At 38.8% G+C, this 21,846-nt stretch overlaps 1 protein-coding gene across 1 annotated transcript in view; it reads right to left on the reverse strand.

Annotated features, from left to right (window-relative positions):
* MLH1 (mutL homolog 1) overlaps nucleotides 1-21,846 on the reverse strand; it is a 2,895,606-nt gene that overhangs the window by 408,636 nt on the left and 2,465,124 nt on the right. Inside the window, exon 16 of the mRNA XM_044064896.1 lies at nucleotides 1,485-1,649. Coding sequence (XP_043920831.1) covers nucleotides 1,485-1,649 — 165 coding nt within the window. The remainder of the gene's footprint in view (nucleotides 1-1,484; nucleotides 1,650-21,846) is intronic.

Genomic DNA, 21,846 nt, shown 5'->3' on the forward strand with positions numbered 1-21,846 from the left:
AGGGCCATTAAACAATAACTGTTTTAAAAGAAGGCCTACTCAGTGAGATGATGCCATCTTGGATGTTTCTTATGGAATTAACCAGTTCTCTGAAAGACAGAAACTTCTTAGAGGAGAACACTAGCTCTATTTTAGGGTTTTGAATATTATGGTGTCAAGTAAATAGAATGCTCTAGCAGTTAGCGGAAGCCAATTGACTTTTTGTAGAAGTACACAATGGTGAGTGTGACAGTGAGCCAGCAGGGAAAATTTACATATCTTACTTGCTACCCTTTGTAACATCTGTGTATTACAGGTTAAATGAAAACTTAGAAGGGAAAGGCCATATTCCACTTTAAGAAGTAGAACTTTATTAATAATGCTGTCAGCATGGCTGAAGAAGGAAAGACAGCTATAAAAAGTGAGGCCAGGGTATTAGTACTCTGAAACCAACGGGATTAATGTTGTGTTTATTATCTGCAGTACTAGTTGTTGGGATTTATGGGCTGTGGTGAATACCATAACATTGCTTTTAATTAATCACAAGTTTATTATTTAATGCCCAATGGCAGAGATTGGAGAAGGGCTGCTGATGCTGAAATTGTACAGTGAATAGACATTTGTATGAGTTAAGCACTAGGCTGTCATATAATGTTTAATGACAGGTCATCTTCTGGGAGGTCGTTGGTAAAAAAAGGGGAACAGTATGGGGACCTAAGACACAAGGGAGGAGAGCTGTTTACTAGTGGGGACTTGAAATGTCCTATTCTCAAGACACCTTCGTAACGAATTAATAGCATTTTTCCCAAAGTTATTTTTTTTTCAGTTTGGTAATAAGCAAGTTGTGGTTAACTGCTTTGAATGCTTTAGTCATATCAACAAATGTTCCAGCTGTGATAAGCCCAGTGTTGATATTTGTGTAGATGGAGTTAATTAACATAACGTAACTCAAGCAGAATAAATCAGTATTATGTACTCTTAAATAATTTAAAATCTCTGCTGCACTTCATAGGTTTCATGGGTTAGTACTAGGCTAACTGCTACTGTAGGTCATTTTAAGCCTAGCCAATTACCCCATGTCAGAATAAAATCCTGGACCTTGTGTCTGTAGGATAAACACCTTAACCATTATGCCAAAATGTGTGTTCTTTTGAAATGCATATTAAATAACTACTATACAATCACATTTTTTAAACTTCATATGCTAACGCAGCTTTCTTAATGGGACTCAACTGAAATTTGGCTATGCCCAGCTGGATTTTCCCTGTAAAGGAAAATAAACAAACAAACAAACTAGGGGAAAAAAAAGGTGAAAAGGATTCGAGTCTCTGCAGAGCTCATAACATACACAAATGTTTTTCTCTGGCCATTTAGCTAAAGTACACTAAATGCATACAAAACGTAATTAAACGTAGGATTTTTTTTTTGCGACAACTCGAGTGTAAATGATCCAGTTGTGTCTACCTGCATAGATCTGCTGCTGAAAACTGTTACTAAGTACTGACCTTGTCAATCTCAAATGAGAAATAATCCATTAGCATTTCTGTTCTCTTTCCTAGAAACTGCACAATATACTCTGCTAATTCTTCTTTGGGGCCATCATCTTCTGTCCAGCCACTTTCAGGACTGTTCAAAGCAAGAATGGCTAGGTCGTACAATGGAGCTGGTTCCTATGGAAAAAATAAATTGCCACTGTATTTGTTCAATTTTCTTGCCACTTAATTAAAAAAATTTAGAAAAATAAAATTTTTTTGCAACAGTGCAGTACTTCATTAAACAAGACACTAGCAGTTTGAGCTTCAAATAATATGCATACACTAACAAATATTTCCACTCTTAGAAGTCTATAACATTTAGCGCAATGATAACTTTACTTTTTAAAATTATTTTACACAACTACAAGAACCTTACTGCTGACATAAGTATCAGATTTGTGTGAGTACTTGTAGAATCAGGTGAACAGATCCAGGTTCAGGGAAACAGGACAATCATTAGTTAAATCACAGGCAGGAAGCAAAACAGAAACCTTTAAAGATGCAATCATGTACACACATACATGCAATTGTGCAGAACTAATTACAAGTGAAATAATACACTATGAGCCAGGAGTGGATCAGTTTACTTAAATCTTTAAAAACAGAGATGACAAATGATTATATTTTTCACAAAAATATGCCAACAATATTAAAATGGAGGGATAAACATGGCTATAAAGATGAAAATCTAAAAGCAGTACTAAATAAGACCAAGAGATGAGCCACAAATCATTACTTAAAATCAAGCAAAAGCAAAAATTATAAGGAGCTCATAAACATTTGCTGCAAGCTTTATGGCTTTCCTCCTCCCTGACATGTACAAAATCAAGAAGTCCAAATGTTCTGAGAAGACTGTTTGACAGCCTGATCAGCATGGCACAAGATTATAGGCACCTGTTAAGCAAACATGAAACAAAGATTAAGACATGAGTTGGCTACATGGTGCAGTAGAACGACCCGATTATAATCCACCTGACCCAAGTTCACCTACTGAACTGAATCCTGGAGAAGCAAAAAAGAAGAGTAGGAGTGAACAGTCAACTCTGGCTCATCCATAGTTGGAGGGGATAGGTGGTCTAGCACACTGCAATACCAACACCTATTGGACAGAGAGTTGCATGGGATGCAGCACTATGGGCTGGGGATATACTTGACTGCCAAACTGTGGCGGTCTTCAGGAACCATAGGTGGGAATGCAGATGACTACAGAGAATGTTATACAAGACCATCACATCAGTCATTAGAGGCGGGATTAGGTGAGAAATGGGATTAAGTCTTAAGGCTGAGAGTTTTACAGCTGTATTATGAACTATACTTTTGCTGGTGATGGGGAACAAATGGATAGTACTAGCAGGGGCAGAACAATAATTAAAGACACAGAAAACAAACATTAAGTAGTTAAAGTGAAAATTTACCAAGTTATTTCAAGAAATGGTAAAATACATACAACAAATAGAATTGTCTTATGAGAACAATATGGCTTGAAATGCTACGGAATTAAAAGGAATCTAGTTACAGCATGAATATTATTAAAATAAAAATATTTATTTTACTGTACAAAATATATAAAAAAACCCAAAACAAAACAAAAAAACAACATATGACCAGAATTTTACATTTTAACATTTACGTTTTGATTTGGGCAATTAGTTCCCAAAACGTAAACAAACTTAATAAGTACCAGCAGTATGACAGTTAACTGGATTTGTGAGAGGGTAGAAGCCATTTGTAAAGGCCTGTTAAATGGCATCAATGGAGTAGATTGCTTTGAAGTGTTAAAGGAAGACTGAAGAAATAGATGAAGGCAAGAAAACTTGACTTTTGATATTTTGATACTACGATAAGCCAGGTTTTAGTGATATTAAAAAATGAGACCACAATAAATCATTTCAAAAATTTTCACACCTTTAGTGTGACCTATAACCTGTACAATTCAATTGTAAAACAAACAAATCTGTTAGAGGAAAAACTATTATAAACCACTGATGCAGTGTTCTTGGTCTTAGAGAGAGCATTAAGGACCTCTTCCCTAATGATAGTAGAGGGAGCTATATTTGATGATATTTCATGAGGGAAGGTTGAGGGGTAGAGAGCAGTAAAGCTGGAGCTGAATTTATCAGCCAGGAGGTTTTCTATATCTTCTGGCTCAGTATAGGTGGCTCAATTTACAATGAGCTCTGCGCACAATTGTGTATTGCCTTTGAGGTTGTGGACATAGCTAAATAATTCTTTGTGGTTGTCCTTGGCCTGGGAGGCTAAACTTACCTCAAATTTGGTTTTGGTAGACTTTATCTGTTCTCTGAGTTGTTTGTTTAGTTTGATGACAGTGCTTTTATCCTTCTGGGTGCTGCACCTCCTAATTGTTGCCACGATTTTCGTCCTCCTCTTATAAATCTGATTGATTTTGTGATTCCACCAGGGTGGCTTGTTTTTTTGAGTTAGTTCTGTACTTCTTCCTGGTGGGTACAGCTGCCTCTATGCAGCTATTAACATGCTTGTACGTGGTTTCTGTGAACAGTTCTGCGTAGGCAGAAGTGTTCTCAGGGTTTACAGGGGCTTGAAATTTTGCCAGGTTCTCACTTAATAGCAGGAGGTTAGCCTTAGAATAGTTTCTGAATATTCCAGGTTGAGCTGGGGGTCCAGGTTTTAGTAGCCATGAAGTTCTCAAGCCCCACTGAGTAGCTAGGAAACCATAGATGAAAAGTACCCTTCAAAATGTAACTACTCTGTGCTTGAACAGGTTTCTGCTTTTTACATAACCCACACAAAGATAAGTGGACCAAAATGTAACCTAATGGCAGAGTAGTTGAGGTCCAGATCAAAAGAACCCTGAATATCACAATCAATTGTGAAAAATAACTGAAAAGTAGGAAGATATTTCTCTCACCAAAGAACCTTAAATGTTTGATTATCAATATGGTGCTAATAGGGGGTTTCCTGGCAACTTGCAGTACTACCAACATTTCTTCCAAAACGTCTGATGGAAGAACGAGTACTATCAGAGTGAGCACATTCTCAGATAGAGATGGTTATCTTTCCACAGCACTGCAGCCTTCAACACTTGGATGGAATAATTTCTAGAGAGAAAGGTTTGCATGGTGACAAGAATGAGATTTGGCTTTCCTGTGTGTAATTTCTCAATAATTTAAGCAATTAAAAGAAACTGAGAAATGCACAAAGGAACCTCCCATCAGTTTAATAACACCATGTCTACTATCTTTTTCTCCTTGCCTTGAAACATCTCTGAGAACTAAAGACCAGACAGCTTAACCTTAAGATGGGGGGAAGAGTGAGAAAGTGATGGGAACATTCAGATAGAGAGGATGACAATACAGCCAACTTCAGGATGAGCAAATTCAAGGTGCATAAGTTTAGGTCCTGACTACGTCCTTCATAACTCAGGTATGATTAGTCACCCACGTGCTGTAGCAACCATCCAGGGATACATGGGAGTGAAGAGTTGGTCAACTCACCCATCCCAAGGATCTGGTTTTGTCAGAGTCCTGCTGAAATAACTCCACCTGAGGGATGGCTTTGGACTGTAGTGTTTGCCCTATGGAAATAAGAGGGATAAAACTTGCCAAGAGCTGCATTCATTTATCTGCGGGCATGAATGTCTACAGTCCTAGATTATGCCTTCTGTTCCACATGAGATAGTAAGAGCATTCAGAAAATCTCTTAATCCCTGATGGATAATAGCCACAGTCCCTGCTTCCCTGTGCTCATCTCTTACAATGCCAGCTTCAGTGGAAAGAATGGGGTAATAGATTAAGAAGGCTTCAGGATTACTGGGGAGATTGAAACCAAAGATGATATTAAATAATTTGAGGATGTGGTTCAACTTGCATTATCAAACACTTGTTTATGCAAGACGAAGGAGAAATGTCTCTGAGCAAGTCACTTAACCAGACAGTGCACCCTGGGTTGCCCATGAAAAAAGATACTTGTGTTAGTGGGCTTAACTGGTTAATATTTTATGACTGGGCTATGGTGGAGTGAAATGACGACAAATTTGATGTTAAATACCTTGAATTTAGCAAAGCCTTTAATTCTGTCTCACTAAGAAAGCTACTCAGTAAGAAGAAAGGCTGGGAGTGGGATGGAAATGAACAAAAGCATGGATTTGTCTTGTTTGCAATATCAGAACGTACTCACCACGTTCCATGCAATACATCAAAATTAGAGCCACAGCAGCTGAAGGAGGACTGACCCTAGGAAAGGATCTAAAGTAATTATCAAGGTGGTGGATGGGTGGGTGGGATTTAACAAAAAGAAAGAAAGGCAGATATACTTGATGCTGCAATCTGATATAGTGACCTGAGACTGCATAATACTTTGGGGACATATGAATGAACCAAAGAAAAATCCAGGCTCGATAATAATCACACCAATAGATCACAAAATGAAAAAGCATCATCCAAGGCTAAACAACGAACTGTATTTTCAGGGAATAGAATCAAGTACAAGTAGATGACCTTCCAACTTTACTGGTCATTAGTCAGGCTACAGCTGAAGTGGCACATGAAGTCCTGAAAGCTATTTACAGAAAAGGAAAAAGTAAGTTAGAAATGGTGCAGAAATTTGTATCAAAGGTTATCAGGGAAATGTGTGGATTAATTATAGAGGAAGGCTGACTGAAATGGGACTACTCTCTCACTGCTGATTCGAAGGGATAACATTGGTGCACAAGATTATACTACAAGATTGTGATGAAGTAAAATTCAGGAAAAGACTGGGGCAGGAATGTGCAAACTTATACAAGTGTGAATGTCAGTAATTTTTGAAGGAAGTTAATGAATGATTTCTAGGAAGGTGTTGTACACATACATATATATAATACACCTGGCACTGTGTTCTTCCATTGCTGACATTTATTTTTAGTATTAGGTTCCCTAGTCTTGTGTTAGTTCCCTCAGCAGTGGGTACCTGGCATAGTCTTTAAACAGAAATAAGTCATATATTGCCTTGTAGACTATGCACAGGTCTCCATGGGGCTTGTCTAAGTAACCCAGAAGAAATTGAATATAATGACAGTTTATAAAGCCTTTCAGAATAATCCATTTTTTTTCCCAACATTATAATTTTTCTAAAAATAAAACAAACAGTTACTAGTAAAACGACCAGTCTGTACCAGGAGAAAATCAGCTTTATTACAAAATCCACCACTGACTAAGCACTTTCACCCACCATTGGGCTTCTTCAGAGTCAGTAAACAGTACAAAAAGCATTACTTAAATACTAAATTAAATTAAAACAATAAAATCACATGAGTACCCTGAATGTAATTAAACTTTAACCATCGATCAGCCAGGCTGAACTTGGTTAAACTTGAGATCCTGTTAAGCTGAAACCACATTACAATATATGCACAATTGCAAGTGTGAGTAATATTCACCTTATTGTTAACTGCAACACAATGACCTATAAAATTTTAAATAAAATACTAAAACAAATAATGATGAAATATATTATTTAAACAAACTCTGGTTTGATCCTCGGCTCGGGTGCCTTCTGTGCGGAGTCTGCATGTCCTCCCTGTGGTCGTGTGGGTTTCCTCCGGGTGCTCCGGTTTCCTCCCACATCCCAAAGACATGCTGTAAGTGGACTGGATACTCTAAATTGGCCCTAGGCATGAGTGTGTCCATGTGTGTGCCTTCCGTGGAAGGTTGGTTGCCGGGCTGGCAACTCGACACTGTAAAACTTCACTGCCAATCATGAGCGGACAGGTGATCCGCTGTGGCGACCCCTAACCGGGAATAGCCGAAAGAAGAAGAAGAGTGTTATTTAAACAAACTGTGATTTAAATTTTAATATACAGGCTGTAGAAATGCTGTCATTAATGCCTGGTGCATTTGAAGCATCTAGGCGCAGTTGCCACAAGCATTCCTTTACTTCTAATAGGGTTTTCAAATCTCCCCGAAATCCTTCATAGTTAATTTGTCTATGACAAAAAATAAAAATTTATTGTAATTAGTACAGACGTTGCTGTGATTAAACAAGGCATTCGTGGCTTTCTTGTTCCAAATGTGTTCCAAAATGTGGAGTCTATTTTTTCTTGTAGTCATCCCTACATAGAATGTGGCACATGACAGGCAGGTAGCCACAAACAACCATGTTAGTATTACAGTTACAATGTCCTGGACATCTTAAAGTTCTTTTGTAACTGCAAATTTATATATAAGGTCCATCAATGATATATTTACAAACACTGCATGTGTCGCATTTACTCATATGTGAGGGTCTATTATTTTGACTACTAGAATCTTTCTTAAACAGTTCTTTCAAATTGAACCCCTGCTGTTAATAAACTTAGGAGTGATTCCTATAATATCCTTGATGTCTTGGGTAAAAACACTATCCCATACAGCATTAATGATATTCCTAACCTTAACTGTTGTTGGACTGAATTCATGTAAGTATGGATTTAATGTGCTTTATTATTACAGATAATACAGTCAAATTAGCTAAATTAAAAAAAATGAGTTGTTGGCTTTAAAACACAGTATTTTCAATGATTTATTATTTGAGATCAACAAGGCATGATTTGACAAAATTTTATTAGATGTGGATAAATTTGTTAAGATAGGGTTAGAAAGAAAGCAAAAGAAAATTATGAGAGATACATTAAAGTACAAGGAAAATAGGGCATATCCCTCGCAAAAAAGTGACAACAGCATGAGGGATGAAAACGTGAACAATGAACATGCTGGGATGACTTAGCAGTAGTTCAAACAGATATTTGTGATGACAATGAGGTTTTTTTAGACATGGGGCAACCACAAAGACGCTCAGACCGGATAAGGAACTGTGCACATTACCAGAGTTATGCACATACGAAAACCCAGAGGCGTCAGAATTATCAGCCAAGGGGGAGACTGGGAGCTCAATGCCAAACAAGACACAATCAGTGGCAAAATCACCAAGTGACAATAGGGTTAAAGGGTCTTTAGTGGACTTGCTTTGTGACAATAGGGGTGAGTCCACCTTTGATGAATTCAAAGATGTGGATGATCACAATATCTCAACTAATTTTAAGTTACAAGGTGATCAGGATGTCAAAATTTACAATTATTCTGATTTTTTGATTTCTGAACATTATGTTCATCTTTTTAAAAGAGGTTTTTCGTTTGTTCCCACTTTTAGGAATGAGACAGGGAGATTATTAATCTCAAATTATACATCAGGCTCCTTAATTTAAGGCTATTTTTTGGTAATAAAATTTCCCTTGATGTTGACAACAAGTATTTGGTTTTGAAAAAGAGTAGCACTATTATTCCACCCCACAATCCAGCAGTGGGGATATTTGAGAGAATTTGTGGTGTACAAATACATGATGTTTGGAAAGAGAAACACTATCTAACAGTAACTTGACTAGTGCAGAAAGGTTTTGCCTCAAATAATTGTCTAGCAGTAATCAATACAAGGTTATGAAACCCGACAAAGGTTGAGGTATTGTTATTATGGCAAATATTGACTACGAATGTAAAATGCGCTCATTACTTAACGACGCAGAGACTTATGAAATGGTCTCCAAATATGATGTACAACAAGCATACACAAAAATTGATTGGCAACTTTATGAATATTTGTGTGAGGGGATTATTTCCCACAATGAATTCAAATATTTGTCAGTGGAACATCCTATTATTGAATCAATATTAGGTTCATAGGTAGGTACTAGGCTATCGGCCTGAAGGCCTACGTAAGCTTAGCCAACAAGGTTCCCTGGCTTACGCCACCCAAGAAAGTTATTTTCCTGTGCCACTGTCAAGCAGAGACACAGAAGTGATCCCTGGGGTGTATTTCCTATTTCCCATCAACTCATCAAGATTTTTCTTGAAGAGTGCTAATGAAGAACTTTGCTTGACATAGATGGGTAGCCTGCTCCAGAGTACTGGTATTGATAAAGTCCATAAAAATGAAATTTGTCCACCATTTAGGCCTATTGTTGCAACGAGGGGTTCAAAACCTGAACCCCTAGCAGCCTTTATTGATAATGTAAGAACATTCTGGACAATTTACCACACATTCTAAGGGACTCAACACTGTTTGGACTGTATTAGGAATACCAATATTGATGTTGGGGACGAAGTTTGGTTCGCGACAGTAGATGTTATTAACTTGTTTTCTGTGATCCCTCACCAGATCGGGTTAGAAATGTTCAACAACAGTCTTTTGAAATATAGTAATTTACATCATGTTAAGAGAAGCCTTTTATTAGAATTGCTAGACATGGTATTACACAATAACTTCATATTCTTTGATGGCGAATACTATAAACAGATAAACGGGGTTGCGATGGGTGCCAGATGTGCACCCATCTATGCCAACTTGATACTAGCAGACTGGGAGAAGAATTTTGTTTTCAAGTTAGATTACAGGTCAAATATTATGTTATACTTACGATACCTGGATGATATCTTGATTCTTTGGAAGGGGTCTAAGAATGAGGTGAAGGCATTTATTGATTACTTGAATCAAACAACCGAGTTTCTGAAATTTACAAATCACATTAACAAACATCAAATAGAGTTCCTGGACATTTTGCTTTATGTTGAGAATGAACAAATACATTCAAAACTTTTTCGTAAAAAAACATACAGCAATTTTTTTTTTTGCATTACAATAGCTGCCACCCTGACCACCAAAAGAAAAATGTGGCTAAGGGGCAAATGATACGGATATCTAGGTTGGTTAGCCAGGATATCTGCTTCAAAGCTGAAATGGCTCATTTAGTTGGTATGTTCAGGAACAGAGGTTATCGATCTATTGGCCTGCAGTTCTCTTTAACAGAACCGGGCAACCTCGGGATGAGTGTTATTTTCTAAATATACAGAAAGTATGTTTTATCTAACAGATAAAATTAATTGCTAGGCCTTGTTTAATTTCTATTTTTAAGTAAAGCACTCCATCATGGACTTTAGCTTGCCCCCTCCCCATACTGTACTTCCTAACAGCAGTCTCCCTTTGCAAGCTGTTTCAACTATTTGAAAGCCCTGATGTTTTTCTAGTATTACTAAACCCTTTCTCCTACAAATTGTGGTCTTTCTAAATCCCACATACTCCTGGTTAAATGTGTGTTTTATTTCAAAAGAAAGGTATGCAAATCAAGTAAGTCCAAGTACTTACTGTTTTTCCTAACTGTTTCATGACATTAGCTGCCCCCCCTCCATTCTGTACTTAACACAGCATATAAAGACAGACTACAGTTAGAACTATTTGTATGCTCTGCTGTTTTCCTTCTTCTACTAAACCTTTTCTCTTATAAGTTTTTGTCTTCCTAATTTCCACAGAACTCCTTGGTAAAATTGTTTTATTTTATTTCAGTAAGAATGGTATGCAAAACAAGCAAGACAGAGTACCTACTGCCTTTCCTTATTGTTTCTGTAGACTTGCATATCTGTGAAATCAGGGCCAGCCATTTTCATCATACTATTGGCTATCCACCACTTTTCTGTTCTATTCTGATCCTCCCCCTCCCCACAAGAACAATTGCAGCCTAATCAGGGCCAGCCCTTTTCATTATACTATTGGTTATACGCCACTTTTTCTGGTCTATTCTGTCCTCCCCCTCCCCCACAAGACATATTACAGTCTAACCTAGCTTTCTTAAACTACAGGAGCCATTTTTAAAATTCCCTTGGTGTAGATACTTGTCTCTTTGGATGGAGTGCTCATACCTACTGTTATTTTTCATATTTGTTTCTCCATTTGTAAAATGCACTGACGTTGATTTACACCATTGTAAAGTGTAATAAAACTAGACATGTATTTTTATGGCAGACAGTATTTTCTGTAACTCTATGTGTGCTTGAAACTGTTTACCTAGCCATTGTATCAGTGTGGCTCAAATACTGTACTTACTAGAGTACAGACTTGTTAGAACTGTGTTACTTGTGTAGAGCATTTATTGTTGGAATATTTCTTTGCTGGCCACTTTATTATTGCATTTTTTTAAAACAAATGCCTAGTTATTAGTTTGTACATTTTCTCACCTATTGGTTTAGAATGTGTTATACCTCTTAATTTGTATCAGTATTCCTACATCTGTTCTTAAAATCTTAGCAGTCCACACTGCACTTCTCTTGTAATATGTACAGTATTGTACTGACTAAAGTGTTAGTTCTGTAAATGTTATTTTCTATTTTCACTTTCTGATATATATTTGCAACTGCATTAATCTGTTGAATGTGACAACTGACAAAACTTGTCTTAATTTTCACATTATCACAAGATGAGGCATTTATCTGTGTATAGATTACCTAGATTTTTTTTCTTTTTTTTTCTTTCCACTCCTCTGTTAGCAGCTTTGTATCTTTTGCATTTTTTCTTATCAGGAATTGCAGTATTTTGTGTTAATACTGATTATTTTTCTTCCCAGCTTCTCCTTTTAATCTACTTTCCCTGGATCCCCACCAAGCCAAGTTTGATCTATTGGCCTGCAGTGCTCTTTAACAGAACCGGGCAACCTTGGGATGAGTGTTATTTTTTAAATATACAGAAAGTATGTTTTATCTAACAGACAAAATTAATTGCTAGGCCTTGTTTAATTTCTATTTTAAGTAAAGCACTCCATCATGGACTTTAGCTTGCCCCCTCCCCATACTGTACTTCCTAACAGCAGTCTCCCTTTGCAAGCTGTTTCAACTATTTGAAAGCCCTGATGTTTTTCTAGTATTACTAAACCCTTTCTCCTACAAATTGTGGTCTTTCTAAATCCCACATACTCCTGGTTAAATGTGTGTTTTATTTCAAAAGAAAGGTATGCAAATCAAGTAAGTCCAAGTACTTACTGTTTTTCCTAACTGTTTCATGACATTAGCTGCCCCCCCTCCATTCTGTACTTAACACAGCATATAAAGACATAAAGACAAATTACAGTTAGAACTATTTGTATGCTCTGCTGTTTTCCTCCTTCTACTAAACCTTTTCTCTTATAAGTTTTTGTCTTCCTAATTTCCACAGAACTCCTTGGTAAAATTGTTTTATTTTATTTCAGTAAGAATGGTATGCAAAACAAGCAAGACAGAGTACCTACTGCCTTTCCTTATTGTTTCTGTAGACTTGCATATCTGTGAAATCAGGGCCAGCCATTTTCATCATACTATTGGCTATCCACCACTTTTCTGTTCTATTCTGATCCTCCCCCTCCCCACAAGAACAATTGCAGCCTAATCAGGGCCAGCCCTTTTCATTATACTATTGGTTATACGCCACTTTTTCTGGTCTATTCTGTCCTCCCCCCCTCCCCCACAAGACATATTACAGTCTAACCTTAGGTTCATAGGTTCATAGGTTTATACTAGGCTATCTGCCCTAAGGCATTTATAAGCCTACCCCAAATTATTGTGGCTTACGCCACCCCTTATATGAAAAAATACTGTGCCCATTAGTTTGTTGTGCCTCTGTTCAGCAGTGACCCAGAGATGATTCCCGGGGTAAACCTACGATCTCCCATCCACAGGTCTAGATTTCTCTTGAACAGAGTCAGCGAGGTGCTCTGCCTCACATGGACCGGGATTTTATTCCACAGCATAGGAGTCTCTGAGTGATAAATCTATCCCTCCAGCACGTCCTATTTATATCCGTGCTAAGGTTTAAGTCGCTTGCTCTAGTGGTTTTGGTGGATTTGGATTTTTTGAGGTGGAGCATGTCCATTAATTCCGGGTTGGACATGGCCTTGTATGTCAGGCACATGTCACCTCTGAGCAGACGGTATGCCACTGAATAGAGCTGGAGTTTCTTCAATCTGGCAGCATATGACAGATTTTGGAGTCCCTTTATCCTTTTGGTGAGGAACTTTTGGGGTCTCTCCAATTGCTGCAGATGTCAGGTGAGATACATCCCGAATGGGGCATTGTACTTTCGATCATTGGTCTGATAAGTGAAGAGTACAGGGGAACAATGACCTCACTAGATCTGGATGTGAATCCCTTCATGATCAGGTGGGCAATGTGGAAGGTCTTTCTAACCACTTTAGCAATGTGAGTGTCAAAGAAAGGCCACTGTCAACCTGGGTCCCCAGGTCCCTGATAACCTCTTCTGTGCTTAGTGGATTGCCACCTATATGGTAGCTTGGGGTTACCTTGTTTTTCCCGAAGGGTATGACTATACATTTTTGGCGTTTAACTTCAGGCCATGGCTCTGGCACCAGCTATCTGTTTCCGTGAGTCCCTTCTGAAGGATATCAGTGTCCGATGCACTTTCCACTATGGCGCCCAGTTTGCAGTCATCTGCAAACTTTGTCAACAAAGTCCTCCCATGTTGGCCTGTACTTCTGAGAAGTAGATGCCAAACAATAGGGGCCAAGGACCGAGCCCTGTGGGACACCACTTGTGACCGGCTTGGAGTCTGACACAGCGCCAGCAACTCTAACCCTGTGGGTTCTGTCCTTAAGCCAGTTTGCAACCCATCTTGTGACATATGGGTTTACATTTAAGCTGGTAAGTTTTTCTACAATACCCGAGTGGGGTATTGTGTCGAAAGCCTTGCAAGGTCAAGGTAGGCTGTATGGACTGCCTTTCCCTCATCAATGGCCTTGGTGACTATTTGAAGAAGTCGACCAAGTTCAAAAGGCATGATCTTCCCTTGACAAAGCCAAACTGGGTCGGGTCCAATGTCTGCAAGTCCCCTATATCTTTGTTTATGAGCTCCATTATGATCCTCTCCATAGCTTTGCAGACTAGACTTGTTAAGCTTATGGGGCGGTAATTACCAGGGTCCGAGGCGCCACCTTTGTGGAGTGGGACCACAGTTGCCGTCACGCCACTCCTTGGGCACGTATCCTGTGGTAAGGCTGAGATTAAACAGCTGCCTTATGTGCGGGTTTAATTCCTCATTTAGCTCGTGTAGCACACAGCCGGGGACACCATCGGTCCCATTGATGCTGTGTTTTTAGCTTTAGAGAGAGCAGCTTTCACCTGCGCATTTAAGATGTCCGGGAGGCTACACTCGGCTGGGATAGTTATCTCTCCTTTAGGGGCCGAGAGGGGTGAAGTTTGCACTGAACCTGTCTGCCAGTATGTTGGCAATGTCTGTGGGTTCAGTGATTTTGTATCATTTTGGATTAATTCTGAGCATATCTGTGAGTTTCCACCCAGGTTCCTAACATAGCTGAAAAAGGCCTTATGATTGTCCTTTGAATCCATGGCAATTTTTCTCTCAAAATTGGCCTTAGTTGATTTTATGAGTGCTCGTATTTTTTTACTAATAATGATCAGGGGTGACTTCCCTTTTATGGATTTTGTTCTATCATGTAATAGCTTTCTCCTCTTATTGTAAAGTTTGTTAATGGCTGGGGTCCACCAGACTGGACGTTTGCCCTTTGTGGAAAGAGTCTTGGTTTTATTTGGGATTGCCTGATCCATGCAGTCCTGGAGGTGTTCATAGAAGGCATTTGTAAGGGCTTCCGCAGCTTGGGTTGTGGTTTCCTCTGACTCAGGGGCCTTGAAGGATACCACACCAGTGTTGAGTAGTGTGAAGTTTGCTTTAGAGAAGTTCTTCACTATGGTCTTTTTTGTTTGGGGTGGGGGCGGGATGTGGATTTCCAGTGAGATTAGTTTATGATCAGATCTCACCAATGAGGGATATACTTCGGGTGTGGAGCATTTTGTCCCCATGTTTGTGACAATGAGATCTAGTATATTTTCTCCTCTCGTGGGAACAGTGACTAGCTGTTCCATGGCATTTGAATTTATGAACTCCAGGAACCGTTGGGCTAGAAAGTTAGGGCTTGAGTAATGTTCCCAGTCTATATTCGGGTAGTTGAAGTCACCCAATATGATGGTGTTTGGAGATACATTTATACCCTCCAGTGTCTTCAGGAAGGCTGTGTGGGGTTCCTGAGTTTGAGAGGGTGGCCTGTAGCATGCTACAATTTGTAGAGCAGTTTTGCCTATTGTTAGTTGCACCTGGATGGTTTCGAGCTTCATGCGTTGCCACCAACCTGGAGGTGTGAGTATCCTTTATGAATATGGATACACCCCTCCTTTTGTGGAGTGGTCCGGGTTTTGGGGCCGGAACACATGATATGAGGTAAAACCTAATAGTGCCGGGGTGCTCTCAGGAGCCTTGAACCAGGTTTCAGTTACAGCACAGACATCGATGTTCTCCATACTGAGAAGGGCCTCGAGTGCGTGCATTTTGAGATTTAGACTTCTGGCATTGAGCAGCATTACCCTCAATTTCTTCCCATTTTTGTTTTCTAGGGTGGTAGGTTTAGAATTTGAGCCTTGCCTAAAAAAGGCACTATGGGGGTGGCAAGAGCCTTAGCCAATATCCGGAATCCCAGGGGTGACAGGTGCAAGCCGTAAACTACAGGAGCCATTTTTAAAATTCCCTTGGTGTAGCTACTTGTCTCTTTGGATGGAGTGCTCATACCTACTGTTATTTTTCATATTTGTTTCTCCATTTGTAAAATGCACTGACGTTGATTTACACCATTGTAAAGTGTAATAAAACTAGACATGTATTTTTATGGCAGACAGTATTTTCTGTAACTCTATGTGTGCTTGAAACTGTTTACCTAGCCATTGTATCAGTGTGGCTCAAATACTGTACTTACTAGAGTACAGACTTGTTAGAACTGTGTTACTTGTGTAGAGCATTTATTGTTGGAATATTTCTTTGCTGGCCACTTTATTATTGCATTTTTTTAAAACAAATGCCTAGTTATTAGTTTGTACATTTTCTCACCTATTGGTTTAGAATGTGTTATACCTCTTAATTTGTATCAGTATTCCTACATCTGTTCTTAAAATCTTAGCAGTCCACACTGCACTTCTCTTGTAATATGTACAGTATTGTACTGACTAAAGTGTTAGTTCTGTAAATGTTATTTTCTATTTTCACTTTCTGATATATATTTGCAACTGCATTAATCTGTTGAATGTGACAACTGACAAAACTTGTCTTAATTTTCACATTATCACAAGATGAGGCATTTATCTGTGTATAGATTACCTAGATTTTTTTTCTTTTTTTTTCTTTCCACTCCTCTGTTAGCAGCTTTGTATCTTTTGCATTTTTTCTTATCAGGAATTGCAGTATTTTGTGTTAATACTGATTATTTTTCTTCCCAGCTTCTCCTTTTAATCTACTTTCCCTGGATCCCCACCAAGCCAAGTTTGATCTATTGGCCTGCAGTGCTCTTTAACAGAACCGGGCAACCTTGGGATGAGTGTTATTTTTTAAATATACAGAAAGTATGTTTTATCCAACAGACAAAATTAATTGCTAGGCCTTGTTTAATTTCTATTTTTAAGTAAAGCACTCCATCACGGACTTTAGCTTGCCCCCTCCCCATACTGTACTTCCTAACAGCAGTCTCCCTTTGCAAGCTGTTTCAACTATTTGAAAGCCCTGATGTTTTTCTAGTATTACTAAACCCTTTCTCCTACAAATTGTGGTCTTTCTAAATCCCACATACTCCTGGTTAAAGGTGTGTTTTATTTCAAAAGAAAGGTATGCAAATCAAGTAAGTCCAAGTACTTACTGTTTTTCCTGATTGTTTCAGGACATTAGCTGCCCCTCCCCCCCCATTCTCTACTTAACACAGCACATAAAGACATAAAGACAAATTACAGTTAGAACTATTTGTACGCTCTGCTGTTTTCCTACTTCTACTAAACCTTTTCTCTTATAAATTCTTGTCTTCCTAATTTCCAAAGAACTCCTTGGTAAAATTGGTTTATTTTATTTCAGCAAGAAAGGTATGCAAAACAAGCAAGTCAGAGTACCTACTGCCTTTTCTTACTGTTTCCTGACTGAAAAGAAAGTATGACTAACTACTCCACTGTTGTAAGTGCATATATAGCTTAAGGCCTATCTAAATTCATTTACCTTATTTTGTCACTGAAGTAGAGGTTCTCTGTCACCAGTGTGAGCACTGTACCATTAAGACCCTGACGTCCTATACTGACCCTGCTCCCCAAACTACACTCTGAGATACTACCCCAATAAAATACTATATAACTAACTTCCTGCAATTAAACAGAATAATTTCCAATATCTTTAAGAAACCCTGAGCTAATCTGGCAAAGGGCTGACTGATAGTTTTTTTCACATTCAGCAGCTGATCAGTAGGGCCTCACTACGCTCGGGCTCACTTCACTCCCCTCCCACCCTCCATATAATTTCATTTATACTTATCCACCTTAACCACACCCCTTCCATCTCCTCCCCTGCCTTTCTCAACTACTTCCTTACTGACACACCTCTTCCCCTATAGTACCTTAGTTCATACACCTCAACTTTCCCACTTTCTACACATACTCTACCCAACAAACAGTACTCTACATCCAAATACCAAACCTGAAACTCCTCTGCAAAACAGTCCTCCTAACCCAAACCATTCCACTCCCCTTCCTATAATAAAATTATCTCCCTCCCTCCCAACCACATATAAGCAGAAAAAGAATGTCTCCTCTTTTAAACACTTACTCTACTTCAAACCACTACTTCTATCAGGAGACATCCATCCTAACCCAGGCCCCTCCCAACCTACCATAAATAATAATCCTCTTGTACAAACATCTACTAACCTCACCCCCTTAAAAAAGCAAGTATCTTTCTGCTCTATCTAACTCGGGAGTGTAGTAATTAAGGTACAGGACTTCCATGCCTGGTTAGCTAACTATACCCCTGACATAGTCACCCTAACTGAAACCTGTCTGAAACCATATAATAAAGATAGTGAAATTACCCCACCTGGCTATAACATCCTACGATTTGACAGACAAAAGAAAAGAGGAGGAGGGGTAACTATACTCTTCCGTGACCACCACTCAATAACTACCCCAAACCTCCCTCTACCCACTTTTTCTACAGCTGAACTCCTACTTACCAATATTAAACTTAACAACTTTACCACCATAAGTGTTGCAGCAATCTACATCTCCCTGGTGATAATCTTAGTATACTGGAGAACATCCTATACCACCTCTCACAGGCCATCCTTAATGAAACCATCATTCTAGGGGACGTAAACATAGATTGGCTTACAAATCAAATTCCCCATACTACCTCTTGTATCAACCTACATGGATTTGAGCAACTAATCACTTCCCCTGCCCATATTAGCATGTCACACCTGCCACAGTCTCTCCTGGACTGGAATTTGATGTCTCATTCCCCAAATTACCACAACCCTCACACTCTACCAAATTCCTTTAGTGACCACTGCCCTATCATAGTAAACAAACACTCTGCATTTCACCAGACCTTTCAGATTTATCAACTCCCACAAAACCTCATCCTTTTGTTCAGACTCTTTCATAGACCAGCTCTCTAATATTAACTGGTCCCATCTCACTACACTCCCCTTAGATGAGGCTGTCCACTCTTTCAACTCTACCTTTCTAAACATCCTCAACTCCCTAGCTCCCCTCCATACTATCAGAATCAAAGCCAACACCGCTCCTTGGCTGACCAAACATACTACAGCCTTGATGAAAAGACGTGACAAGATACAGAAATTATGGACCAAAACTAAGACCTCTTCTCTCCTACAGACTTACAAAGAACTTAGAAATCAAATAAAAAAGATTATCAACCAAGACAGTATCAACTTCTATGCAAACCCTCCCACGATCCTAAAATCTGACCCTAAAAAATTCTGGAACTCAATCATATACTGCATCTAGGAAACCCTTCCTCTCTCAACCCATGCCCAAATAAAACTTTTGAAGAAACTGCCACTGAATTTAACAATCATTATATTAATTCAAAACACAAACAAACAAACTACCATAATTAATGACCTCTCCACTAGTAAAAATACTAAAAACCCCACTTTCTCATCTTCCCCTCCTTCTAACTCTTTCTCTCTTACATCTGTCTCAACTAATATTAAATCTCAACTCTCTAAACTCAAACCCTGCTCCCCCTCAGCTGATAACCTACTCTCTTACTTCCTACATACAGCTGCGGAACCCCTAGCCTATCCAGTATCCATCCTGATCAACCGATCTATCTCTGAATCATACGTTCCATCAATATGGAAAACTTTCTACACATTACCCATATATAAAGGAGGTAATTCTTCTGATATATCAAACTTCAGACCAATTGCTATACTGTCTCCCCTCTCCAAGATTCTTGAGGAATGCATTCACAAGCAGATAATGCAATACCTTCTCCAACAGAACCTTCTAACACACACACAACATGGATTTCATCCCAAACACAGCACTACAACTGCACTAATATCCTTCATTAATACTGTATCACTGGCCTGTGACAATAATAAACTAGTCTCATGTCTGTTCCTCAACCTGTCCAAAGCCTTTGACACTGTCTCCCATCCCCTCCTCCTAGACAAACTCTCTCACCTAAGATTCTCTCCTCCCATCATATCCTGGTTTTCCAGCTATCTTTCTAACCGCCAGCAAGCTGTTAAATGCACTCTGCTCTTTCTCCCCCCCTACGCGTCCCAATGGGTGTCCCCCAAGGACCCATACTGGGGCCACTGCTCTTCAATATTTTCACCAACCTACTTTACACTTCTTGTCCCAATTCTACACTTGTACAATATGCAGATGATTCAACAGTCATCACCATCGCTGACAATTCATCTGACCTCCACTCTACTACCCAAGCATCATTCAACACCATAGAGACATGGCTTTGTGACAACAAATGAATTCTCAACACTAAGAAAACTAAGCTCCTACTCTTCCTCCCAAAAAAACACATCAATCTCAAAACAACATTTTCCATCCTATCTAGCAATAACACTGTCACTACCTCTGACCCTAGCACTAAACTGCTAGGAGTCATAATAGATGATCAGCTTAAATTTGATCTCCAAATCACCACCTCTATCAAAAAGACTCACCAGAAACTCGGACTCCTTTACCGAAACAAAAGACATTTAACCAACTGAGCCAGAATAACTCTCTCCCATGCATTTGTTCTTCCCACCCTCCTTCATAGCTCTCAATTATACACAAATCTTAACACCACACTCATAACCAGACTTGAAACCATGTATAATAAAGTTGCCAGATTTGCTGCAAACCAAACCTACAAGTCACACCATTGCCCATCTCTTAAACAATAGCAGTGGCTTGAATTCCCTCACTTGCTGCTACTACAGCAACTGTTAATAATCCACTCCATCCTCTATCTACCATCTTTCTGCCCTACCTTCCATCAATTATAACTAAATATTCCCCAACCAGGACACTACGTAGCTCAGACCAAGACTTTCTACAGATCCATTAACCTCAAATACAAATCAGGGTGTTTATAACTATAACCCTGCTACAACTTAGAACCAACTACCCCTAGAAATTAGGTCCCTTGACCAAACAAAACATTTCAAACTAGCCACTCGGGAATACCTAATAATTAAATGGTCTTGCCACTGTAGTCATCCTCCCTGAAACTACCTAACCCTAGCTTCTGTCTTTCATCCCTCCTTTCTTTTCCACTGTCTGTCTTAATATTCATCTACCTCTCTGTCTCGTTGCTTAACCTCTACATTACCTTACTACTCCATCTGTACCTATACTGTATATAACTACTTAGGAATAATGAACACTGTTTTCCCTACATTGACATTGTACCTAGGTTTTTGTTGTAAGAATTCTGACATTGTACTCTACCGCTTTTCTGTATGATTTGTTGTAAATGCTTTTTTGCAGTTTGATTTCTAACATTTGTACCCAACTGTTTTCTGTAAAATTGTATTGTAAAACGTTATTTCTCTAACTGTTTTAGCTGCCAATGCAATTTTCTTGCTGACTGTATGTAAAATGTTAATACTGATTGCGGAGCTTTTCTCCTCGGGTCTCCACTGAAAACGAGCTAATGCTCAGCTGGACTAACCCGGTTAACAAATGTAAAATAATAATAATAATATACTTAACAAGAACAGTGTGGAGATAGAGAGAAGAAGATCCAGTGATTTTATGCCCATTCTCCTGGACTACAGTAGAAACTCTGACAATGTTAACATTTCTGCTAAAAACAACGTTAGTCAAAACTATACTGCTGGTATGGTGTTGGAATTCAATCCAACAACAGTTAAGGTTAGGAACATCATTAATGCTGTATGGGATAGTGTTTTTACCCAAGACATCAAGGCTATAATAGGAATCGATCCTAAGTTTATTAACAGCAGGGGTTCAAATTTGAAAGAACTGTATGAGAAAGATTCTAGTAGTCAAGATAATAGACTCTCACACATTAGTAAATGCGGCACATGCAGTATTTGTAAATATATCAATGATGGACCTTATGTACAAATTTGCAGTTACAAAAGAACTTTAAGATGTCCAGGACATTGTAACTGTAATACTAAGATGGTTGTTTATGTGGCTACCTGCCT

The sequence above is a fragment of the Protopterus annectens genome, chromosome 3.part0 (assembly GCF_019279795.1).
Source record: "Protopterus annectens isolate FY-2018-M chromosome 3.part0, PAN1.0, whole genome shotgun sequence".
Taxonomy (NCBI): domain Eukaryota; kingdom Metazoa; phylum Chordata; order Ceratodontiformes; family Protopteridae; genus Protopterus; species Protopterus annectens.